Here is an 11,458-nt window from a genome sequence, read left to right on the forward strand (position 1 = left end):
TCTGGAACATGTCACTTCTGTATAAAGGATACAGAAAAAGGAAAATAGTTGTTTTGATGAACGATTTTACATTTTGATCCATGTAGTTTCTTGTACACTGTTTACAAATGTGGGGGAATGTTAATGCTGTTCTGAGCAGCAGTTGTGAAGAGACCTTAAGCCTCGTTTGGGGAAATGGTCTCTGCCAGTGCAGTGCCAGTGCCTAATTGAGAAATGGCTTTATAGTTTTCCTCTTTTTCAGATCCTGGACCTGCCTAGTTGACCTTGAAGGGTTGAACATGCGTCACCTCTGGCGCCCTGGAGTAAAAGCTCTCCTTAGGATTATTGAGGTGGTTGAGGACAACTACCCAGAGACTTTGGGAAGACTTCTGATTGTGCGAGCACCCAGAGTTTTCCCTGTTCTGTGGACTCTGGTAAGTTAATGGTGGGGGGTGGGATTCCATCTACTCTTTGCTATGTCTGTACAGGGGGGTAGGGTTGGTGAGTTGGGACCCACCAAGAAGTGAAAGCTGCAAACTTAAAAGGGCTATTTTGACAGATAGGAACATGTAGTTGCTTGACTTATTTTCTTAATCTAGGTTCTTGTCTGGGTAGTTGCAACTTGAGTTTCTTCCATGCAGAATTCTTTTTTTTGATGCAAGAAAGTGCTAAATGATAACTGTAAAACACTTGCTCTATGAGAATTGCTATAGAAATTACAGATAATAACATATCTTGTTTGGATTTAAAAATGCTAGGAATGCACTTATTTATTTATTTATTTTACAGTATTTTTACCCCAGTCTTCAGCCAAAACAGGCTCCCAGAGTGGCTTACAAAGGTTACTAATGAGGCAGTTCCTTGCCCTCAGGCTTACAGTCTAAAAGCCATGACACAAAAGGAAAAGGGATTGGCAGGGAGGAGGAAAAAGAGCAAACCTCAGGCACCAGTCTTAGTTTCAAAGTTCTTATAGGTGTTCTCTCTGGCAGGGAAGGATGAAACAAGCTCCCTGCAGCTGTTCCTTCTCTGATGTATGGGACTGGGTTGGTCTCCTCCTTGCCGTGATGTTCTTCCAGGAAGGCAGAGGTGCAGCCTCCCAGTGGCCCTTGGTTCTCTGGCCAATGGATGATGATTAAGTTTTGGTGCTATCTTTTTTTTCCCTTTCATTCAGTTATACATGGGTTTTTGACTGGTAAAGCTCTAAATGGTTCAGGCTCAATATACATTAGTGACTGCCTCCTCTCCTGTCTTTTTATGATTGCTAAGATCAACTGAGGGTGCTTTTTTTAACAAGAACATTTATACACCAGGTTCAGATATTAAGAGTGTACAAAGAGTTATTCTCCAAGTCCTCCTCACCATTACAGAACATACTCCAGTTGGAGTCTCACCAAAGTCCAGGATGAAGCATCCTTTAGAAGCATAGTGATTGGTTTGGGCTTGCTTTGGGGCTCAAGGTTAAAACAGCTGAGGACTGAGTTTTTACAATTTATTTCAGCCTGATTTCATTTGATTCTGTTTTTGGAGAGATTTGTGTGTTCTCTTTAGGTTATTATGATATGCCCCAGAACCCTAAGCCTTTGGGTTAGGGCATTTTTAAATGAGAACAGCTTTTACTGTCTATTTCAGGTTAGTCCATTTATCAATGAGAACACCAGGCAGAAGTTCCTTATTTACAGTGGCAACAATTATCAGGGTCCTGGAGGGCTTGTAGACTATCTAGACAACGATGTGATTCCAGACTTCCTTGGAGGAGAATGTGTGGTAAGTTTGGAGAATGTCTGTAGTATAAAATCTCTGGGTGGAGCTTTCTTTTATTTATCTTGTAGGAAACATTACATCCTTATTAAATGTTTGGTCATATTAATGTGCAGTGTTCCAATTGCGATATGACTTCCTGTTGGTGTTGAACTCTGTATAAACATCAAGGCACAGCTTCTGCTCTTGGTTTTGGAGAGGAGGCTGACACTTTAATAATGGTACAGAAATATGCTTTGCTAGTCTGTGTTTCTGCTATTATTGGTGCTTGCTTTACAGCAGGGGTGGGCAAGTTGTATCTCTCCAGATGTTTTGGCCTACAGCTCCCATTAACCCTAGCCAGCACAGCCATTGGTGAGGGATGATGAGAGTTGATTGATTGATTGATTGCATTTATACCCCGCCTTTTTTCCTCTTGCAAGGAACCCAAGGCGGCTTACATTATCCTCCTCCTCTCCATTTTATCCTCACAACAACAACCCTGTGAGATGGGCTGAGAGTCTGTGACTGGCCCAAAGTCACCCAGTGAGCTTCCATGGCCGAGTGGGGACTAGAACCTGGATCTCCCAGCTCCTAGTCCAACACTCTTGCCAATACACCACACTGGCTCTCAGTTGTAGGCCAAAACATCTGGAGTTGTAGGCCAAAACATCTGGAGGGCCTACAACTGAGGTTGCCCACCCCTGCTTTACAGTATGGCTCAGGTTGCTTCACAGTGCCCATGTTTGCATGTAACAGAAAGCTGCATGCAAACAATAAGTTCATGTGTATGACCATGGATGAGCTGCATGCTGGTACACACAGCCAGTTCTCTCCCACCTGACTCTTCCTGCCTGTAAAAGCTTAGCATGTTATCTGAATTTGGGCTCCTGTTTTGTGCACTTTACAAGCCAGAATTACAAAGCAGGGATTGTTCTTGGTTTATGAATTCTGGCTTGTTTGAGAGCAACAAGCCAGGAGCCACGGTTTGGATGACACATTAAGCTTTTCTTTCCTGGTTAGTTTAGCCACTCCCATTGACAGGAGGAACCAAGTGCGAGTGAATGGCCTGTGTGGAGGAACATGCAGCTCATTCAACGTAAGCCAGGATTCTCCAGAATTCTGGTTTACCATTGTTGAAGCATGGTCAATGAAAGAGGACTATAATCAGATCCATGAATAAAATCAAAAGATTGCTGTTGGAGGAAGGCTTTCCAGCAGAGACATTAAAGGCTTTTTTTTTTTTCTCCACCTCCTTGATGGAGGATCAGAAATAACATTTATTAAACTGATCCATGGTATCCCTCGGCATCTATTTATTTATTCTAAATGTTCAAGAACTAAAGATGCTTTTCTCCTTTTTCAGGTGACAGTCACGGCCTCTTTAGTTTCCTCAAGTCTTTGTCAAAATAAATACATTTTTCCTTCAGGCAGTTAGCAAACCTTAAAACAGTTTGTATTGACTCATGAATAGTTTATCACAGTACAGATACCTTGAGATGAGATGAGTACCTGGCCTACCCAACAGGACATTCACAAGTACATTCTAACTCACCCAACTGTATACAAACACACATACTTACCTCATGTGTACAGAGTTACCTCCCCATATTCTGCAGCCCTGTATGTCTCTGCCTCTTTGTTCTCACTCTTCCCACTCAGTTCTCCCATCCTCCATATGCCACGTATACCCTCCACCCCTCTGGGGTAATTCTTGACCTTACAAATTAATTTATGCACCTATTTATGCAGTTTGTATACCCTTTGGCCATGTTGTCCGATTTCTTGCCTTTTTCTCTTGAAAGAGACTGCAGATTCTAGGTCCTGAAATGTATCAAATGCTCCAGTGGCTTTTCCTGGCTGTCTGACTGCTAGGCTAGACTGCTTAACTTACCATTTTTTGTTGACTTGCATAAGGTTCTCTTACCTAGTTATTATGGCAAAGGATTTTTTAAATTATTATTATGAGCCAGACAGTCCCCTAATTCTTTAACAACTGGATAGAGGATGGTGTGTGTGTGTGTGTGTGTGTGTGTGTGTGTGAGAGAGAGAGAGAGAGAGAGAGGAACAGATATATATTTTGTTCCTCCCACAGTGTAATGTGCCTGAAGGTGGTCTTGTCCCTAAGTCACTGTATCAAACAGATGAAGAGCCCGAAATCTCAGATCATATCCGTCTCTGGACAGAAACCATATATCATTCTGCAAATATCTTCAAAGGTGCTCCCCATGAGGTAGGATGGAGAGGATCTTCTGATCAATAGAAGGGTTGGCAGGAGGACAGGCCATAGAGTCTGTAAGTCCTGAGTGCAAATGCTGTGTGTTATTCCAGGCCAGGAAACAGTGCCACAGATAGGATTTTGGAGATACAGTAAAGGAAAGAGAACTGCTTGGGGGTAGAAAGCAAATTCCTGACATAATGGCCCTTCATATGCCCCAAATACTCCATTCCTGAAGGAGGGAAGAGTTAAAACTCCTCTCCTATTCATGGCCATTTTGCTGTTGGCTGTGGTTAGTACATAGTAATTGGAAAAATCCAGAATGCACAATTAATACTTATATCATCAAGATCTGTCTGCCTGTGGAGCATAGTAGATGAATTCCCCAAACCCTTGTGCCTACCTCATGCAACTTGAAACTAGCTAGAAATCTATCTGTTCTGATTTATAGAATAAATCAATAGAAAACAGAACAAAAACATATTTGTCTTGAATTCAACCCACTCTTAACCACTACAGTTAGTGGTTTAGGGTCCCTCAATCAGCACAGACTTTCTTAGACTGGATGACAGATAGTAGCTTTAAAAAACACACACACAGTAACTTATTAAGGTTTTTCATTATCTATAACAATAGCAATACTATTAACTGATTTGTTGGATAAGACCAGCATTGTATTGAATGTGAAGGTGGATGGATGCTGGCTTTTGTCTATCATCTAACCTAGATAGTAGTGGAGATCTTGGAAGGGGAATCAGTGATCACCTGGGACTTTGACATCCTGAAAGGAGATGTGGTGTACAGTCTCTTTCATTCTAAGCGAGCTCCTGAGACCAGCCAGAAGGAGCCTACAATGCCAAATGCTTTGACTGCTGGGGATAATGTACAGCTGATCGGCAAGAGCTGGGTCCTGGGAGTAGATTTTAGCCGGGTGGAGTCCCCACTGGTTTGCCGGGAAGGCGAGAGCATCCAGGTCAGTTGTGCTTCCACACCTATTATGCTTGGCCTTTGTGGTTCAATCGTTATGCAAAAGCAAGTCGTTCCCTGTGATGAAGCCATTTCAGGGTACCGGGAAATTCCACCCTGCCATTTTCAACTTGGGCTCGGAGTTCCTGAGCATCAGTTGCTGGCAGGTACATTTGACTAACCAACTGCCCTGGGGAACTCAGTTCTGTGTTTTCTGGTTACTACTATTTTTATAATACTGCCACCATGCGAAGTGATTTGCCAATTTAGTGCATGTCATCTTTGTTGATGCTTTATAGATGAGGAACTGAACCAGAGAGAATAACTTGCCAAAAGCCACTCCATGTGTTAATGTCTGGGCATGGATTTGAATACAGGTTTTTCATGCATAATATGCTGTGCCCACTAGGATATACTGTCCCCTTCCCCAACTCTTGAACTATGGGGAAAACTCTGTTGCACTGAACTGTACAAAGTTCTCTGCATATGTCTTAGAACAGTGGCTTTCAAACTTTCTTCCTTCAGGGAGCCTTTTCTGCATGAAGATGTCTGCCAAGGAAACCCTGTATATCTGCCATGGGACCCTAAGACATAGGGGATTCTGGGACATGCTTAGGACAGACACTCAGTGCATGTACACAGTTGGCCAAGCTTCACCATTGCCCATGTGAACTTGAGAGTGCAGTCTAGAACACCCCCAATATTCTTCTTTGGCAGCATATTGCAGGGAAAGACGTATGAAGTTTATCATTGAGGAGCCCCTGATATGCTTCTGAGGAGTACCAGATATCCCTTGATCAGTTAGAAAACCTATGTTTCAGAACTTCTGATGCCTTGAATAAGACAGAATCATTCCTCCATTAGCTAGAAATGCCCAGTTAGCTGGAAAGTGGTAGTCAACCTGCTGATATCCATAGGAGTCTTACAGGATTCTTATAAACCCCTGACATGTGCATCAATTTTACTTCACTTTGGACCTTTTTGCTTTTTACAGTTTGGCCATTGTTTCAAGATGCCAAGAATAAAGATGGCTTTCTAACAAAACTAAACGAAAAAAGCCCTTTATATTTCCCTGACTGTGTTTCTCCACATCTGTCACTGTTCAGGGTTCCCATGTGACTCGCTGGCCAGGCTTTTATATCCTCCAGTGGAAAATGCACAGCCCAACTCCCTATGCTGGGACCAGCCTGTCTCGGGTTGATGATGTCTTGGCCACACTTCAGGTCTCTAATCACAAGTGCAAGATCATGTATTACTATGAGGTCCTTGCATCCAAGGAGTTCAGGTAGGAGCGATGCTGGGGGAAATCTATTGCATGACTTGCGATGTGGGAGCCATCAAGCAGCACTTGGTGTGGTTGTGGAAAGTCCTAACAACCACCTTGCTTCTTTATTTGTTACACCTCCCTATTCTAAATCCATTGTAATGTAGTATGATGTTTTGCTCAATTTTTGAGATCATAAGCTTGCAATGATCTCCAGCTCATGAGCTCAATGATCTCCAGCTCATGAGTGCCAGTCACATAGATGCATTCCCAATTTAATCCAGAGACAGCACTGTCTTTTTCCTGCCTTGGAAGAATTACTATCTGAGCGCTGTCCTCCAGGGCAAAAGAGTTCTGACTTCTTCAGGCATTAGCTATTGCCTTCAGTCTCTCCTTCCATTGTTGACACATGTCTTCCATCTGCTCTAGCTAAGCATAGCTGAATACATGTAAACATGGAAAATGTTTACACTCTACTCCAGTTACCAATATCCACTTTCCACAGGATATGTCAGAACTGCCCCTTGGAATATTTTCTTTCAAGATGGAAGTTCAGCAGCAAATGCATGAGTCACATGTTTGCCTCTGAGATGTAGATGGGGAGGATTTTCAGGGAAGAAGTGAATGGAGTTCGGTGCTTCACTTTCCCCTGCCTGCTAATTTTCTTCTGCCGCTCCTCAGCAGGGAAAAGCAGCTTAAAGGAGGGGCTGAAGAGGGAAAACAGCAGTGAGGGTTCCTTCTGTCTGCCACTTCTCTCCTGCATATTTCCTCTCCTTTGCTCATTGGATAATAAAATAGGAGTAGGAGTCCCATGTGTTCAACTGAATATCTAGTTCTGGCCTCAGGGTCTAGCAGCACATGGGAGCCCTAGCAAAGTCTGGCCTTAACAGTGTGTGTAGAAATGCTCCCTTCTTCGTATACTCAAAGTGTTATGACTGACTTGTCCAGAGTCTCAATGACCAGACTCTTCGTTTACATGTTACAACAGCCCATGGTTTGTTGCGAATAGCAGGGGTGAGTGAGTGTGCTGGTTCCTAGCCAGCAGGCCAGGCACTTCTGCTGAGTTAAACAGTCCAGGGACAACAAACCAAGGTTTAAACAAGCAGACGTTAGTGAGTGTGCTGGCTCCTGACTGACTGCACCTGCTCAACTAAAGAACCCAGGAATGCTCCATCCCTGAGTTGTTGTCTGTGACATCTAAATCCAGAATTGTAGGTTGCTGGAGAAGTAACAATCCAGACTTGTAGCCCATGGCTACAACTCTTGGGTTATAACTCTTGGGTTACAAGTCTGGGCTGTTCCTCCCCCAATAACCTACAATTCTGGGTTCAAATGTCACTACAACAACCAGGGATGGAGCATTGGCTCAGCGGGAGCAGCCGGTAGGTAACCAACACACTCACTCGCTCCTACTTATTTAAACGCTGGTTAGCCATGCAAACCAGCCATTTTGTTGGAGGGATTTTTCATTGTGCCATGTAACCCTAGATCACTATGTCTAACTGTTCCCTGTGAATAGCTCCCGTTAATAAAAGCCATCTCTTCTGGAGGTAGAAGGATTTTCAAATTTCAGTTGAATTTTCTTAGGACACTTTGAAAGTGGGACAAGTCCTGCAGCAGAAGAGAACAAGGAGATGATAACACTGGAACAAAACAAGTTGATTACATTTGTTAATGCACTTGGGGTATCATTAAGGGCACAGTATAACAAATGCTTCCCTTTCTTTCCACCCCAGGGGCTCCATGACAAGTTTGGAATCTTGCAACAGTGGATTTTCACAGCTCAGTGGTGTTACAACATCTTCCAACCAATCGCAGAGCAGCTCTCTAGTTTCTAGATAACATCATCCAGGAGAGTGTTGAACACCAAGCAGTGAACTGCTGGCCCCAGATGCTTTCCTTGGGTCTTCCCCATGGATTGAGCCAAAGAGCCTTGTGGGTGAATGGCAGCGCCTAGGGATGGCCATCCAGGGCACCACAAGGAACGGCAATTTGGGCACAACATTGTTTCTAGGGAGCTGCTTGAAATCCTTGGTTTTTTCAGGAATAGACTGACAGCTTCCAGATCTTGAAGACTGGCTTTCCTGGATTGTGTATTAACAAATCTGTGCATTAGAATGCATATTGCTTTTGCATGAATTTTACATAATTCCTATGGTTAAAGGGCTCTTTCCAGTCAGCATAGCTCTACATAAATGTAGAGCTATCTGGTGCTGCCTTACCTATTAGGACCTGTAGAGCTGTCTTTACGTGTAGCAAAAACTAGTCTAGTTTCTCGGGGCATCCACAGTGCCATTTGTATTTTAGCAAGGTGCAAAAGGTGCCTCGGTAGCAGGGATTAGATGCAAACCACTAATATGTACATAAATAGATTGGGTCGGGTGGGCGGGGGAACCAGCTTTCCAGGTTACTTCAAGTAGGAAACTTATCTCAGTGGTTAGATACCTGGATATTGCTAGCTAACATGCTTTGGCATCCCTGAGAGGCCCAGAAACCTACACAGGTTTTCCTGCAGTGCACTGAAACAGTTTCTTAAAAGAGTAAGCACTGATTTCCCCCATTTTTTCTCAGGTCTATGAGCAATAAATGAGTAATATCTTGCCCTATCCCTTTCTCAGGGTAGGAAATGAGTTCCATTACAAAGGGCTAAGCAAAGCAATATTTAATTTCTATAGGCACAAAACTCTTCCACAGTGTTGAAGAAGCTATTATTTTTGAAAGCAGGAGTAAACTCAAGTTGGGGTGGGCACTTTAAGTGTGTGTGCAGGTGTGTGCGCGTGTGTGTATGTGAAAAACTCAAAATTCTTAAGACATATTTATTCAAGGTTAAGGCTTAGATTAATAGCTTATTTGTATCATTTTATAGGTATAGCTCAACTATTTATTATGGAATATACCCTCTCTTTTGTGTGCTCAACTCCTGGGGCTGAAGGGGGGGGGGAGTTCTGATCATCTTAAGCTTTATACTGTTTTGCTGATACATGGTTTCATAACTGGATATTTTTGGAGCACAGGGCTACATTATACAGAATTAACCACACAGGTCCCCGTTTAATCTCTTGAATCAAAGGGTTTGATTTTTATAAGCTGTGGCCCACGTTGTAGCTAGGAACTGCTCTGGTTCCTTGAATGATCAAGGACTTTGATTTTGTAAGTTTTAGATATTCGGAAAAGGCAGCAACAGGGACTAATCAAATGCCAATGTGGAATGGACATGGTTTACAGAGAACATGATTTCGTGAAGTTACATACACATGGAAGGAATGATAAAGGCTGAGATACTTCTAAGTAGGTATCAGAAACATGGCTTCTCCTTGGCAAGGTTTATTTTTACTTTTCCTGTAAGTGGAGGATAAGAAGGGAGACAATCAGGCTAGATTCCAAATGCCTCTGCTTGCCTGTGAGTTTGTTCAAAGATGCACTGCATTACTTGGGAGAGAAGGGAAAAACCGACCAGCGCCAGCCGCTTCAGCAAAGTGTGTCACAGTATTCCTGCCCCTCTGCAGAGGGACTGCAGAGAATTAGCTGCCCAGGCTTGTCTCGAAAGTCTAATTCCCAGCAGTCCTTTTGAGGAATTGGCTGTAATGTGCAAGTGCCCCTTTTAGGTTGCTTTATCTTAGGGCAAAGCTAGATGTTGTACACAATTGCATGTAACATTCTCCTATTTTTGGTTTCTTGTTTTTGTTTTTAATGAAGGCAGCATATAAAGGAGAAAGCAGGAGGTGGGCAGGGGGCAATTTTGAACAAAAAAACAGCCAGTGGAGAATTTTAAGCACATGTGTACACATGCGTGCATGCGCAAGCCCACACAATTCATCAACTGTTGAATTGATCTTTCTCATACCCATGGGGAAAACAGCAGCCTGTTTAAACTATTTGAACAATCCTCACTCCTAATGGCCTCATCTAGCATGAAGTGGGACATCCTGAATTTCCTTTTATTGACCAGCAGCATGTTTCTCACTCTCTGAGGCATCTTATGAGGGCGTCACTTTTGTTTGTGAACCAGGCTGCTCTATCTTGGTATTCTATGACTGCCACAGTGGCAGATTTTTCTTTCTGCCTATGGTTTGACCACCTTGCCATAGCCTTCATCTCATTGTACCTGAGCCTTCCCCAACCTGGTGCCCTCCAGATTCGACTTCAACTTGTATTAGCCCCAGCCAGCATGGTCAACAGGCAGGTATGCTGGAAGCAGTCCAAAACATTTGGAGGACACCAGATTGGGAAGGCTGTTGTACATCCTAGCACAAATTGCACTGTTACACCTAGAAACATATAAGTTTGTAGATATCTGTCAATGAGGATATTTGGCATGTTTGCCCAGGGCATAGTTTGAAGTCACATAATGCAGAAGTTTTTCAGAAGTTAAGCAGTTGTAGACCTGGTCAGTATTTGGATGGGAGACTGCACGGGAACATATTCTGCCTTGAGTTCTGTCATGGAAGGCAGGCAGGATATAAATGTTGGTGAAGTGCAGTGCAATGTTATGCATGTTGATTCATACTTAAATCCTACTGAGGCTTGCTCCCTAATAAGTATGTTTAGAATTGCTGACTTAAATCATTAGCGCATGGACAGAACATCCATCATTAATTCTGCAGATGCTGGTGCACAAGTGTGGAGGCTTTGCCTCATTAGTTGAAGTGATCAGTGATGCTTGCGTCCTAGGCATAGTGTCTCCTGCATTGACTATGGCATGGTAGAAACTTGGGCCCAAGATGCGGAGATAGTGGTTCCTTATATGACTGTTAATTTGGCTCAGTACTGTATAGGGACTAACTGAGTAGCAGAATAGTATTTTGGTATTAAAAGGCCTCATCTGCACTCTCTCTGTCTCCCTTTTCCCATTACTTGAACACTGGAAATACTCTCAGTGGGCTGAATAACAGTCCAAAGTTTCATCAGTGAATCTTTCCTAACTATTTCAAGCAGGTCTTGTTCATAAATAGGTCGGTTTTCATTTAGCTGTTTTAACTAATGAGTCTATGCCGAATTGCTGTTGGTTGTCCTTCTTACAGCAACAAGCATGAAATGTGAGATGCTCTTGCTGTGTCCAAGGATTCCTGCACTTACCGCATTCAGGTGAACAGCATTGGGACTCTGTGCTGGGGTGCAGTCGAGAGCAATATTACTTACTATTTAACAGTTAGCTCCAAAGCTGTGATAGGCATTGTACAGAACATAAATATGCACTGTCTCGACACAGAAGGGCTTGTGATAGCTAAAAGGGAAAATGTAGAAGAGAGCTCTGGCTGCTGTGCCAGAAGGGTTAAGACAAAGCAAATATCCAG

At 43.1% G+C, this 11,458-nt stretch overlaps 1 protein-coding gene across 4 annotated transcripts in view; it reads left to right on the top strand.

Annotated features, from left to right (window-relative positions):
• SEC14L5 (SEC14 like lipid binding 5) overlaps positions 1-10,990 on the top strand; it is a 66,292-nt gene extending 55,302 nt beyond the window's left edge. For all 4 annotated transcript variants that reach the window (XM_084818876.1, XM_084818878.1, XM_084818875.1 and 1 more), the window contains 6 exons: positions 242-413; positions 1,609-1,743; positions 3,812-3,949; positions 4,662-4,907; positions 6,007-6,185; positions 7,901-10,990. In XM_084818876.1, the coding sequence (XP_084675002.1) occupies positions 242-413; positions 1,609-1,743; positions 3,812-3,949; positions 4,662-4,907; positions 6,007-6,185; positions 7,901-8,006 (976 nt within the window). In that variant the 3' untranslated portion in view covers positions 8,007-10,990. The remainder of the gene's footprint in view (positions 1-241; positions 414-1,608; positions 1,744-3,811; positions 3,950-4,661; positions 4,908-6,006; positions 6,186-7,900) is intronic.
• Positions 10,991-11,458: the final 468 nt, after the last annotated feature.

This window comes from Heloderma suspectum, chromosome 12 (genome assembly GCF_057233095.1).
Source record: "Heloderma suspectum isolate Gila_16-S chromosome 12, 16-S_ref, whole genome shotgun sequence".
Taxonomy (NCBI): domain Eukaryota; kingdom Metazoa; phylum Chordata; class Lepidosauria; order Squamata; family Helodermatidae; genus Heloderma; species Heloderma suspectum.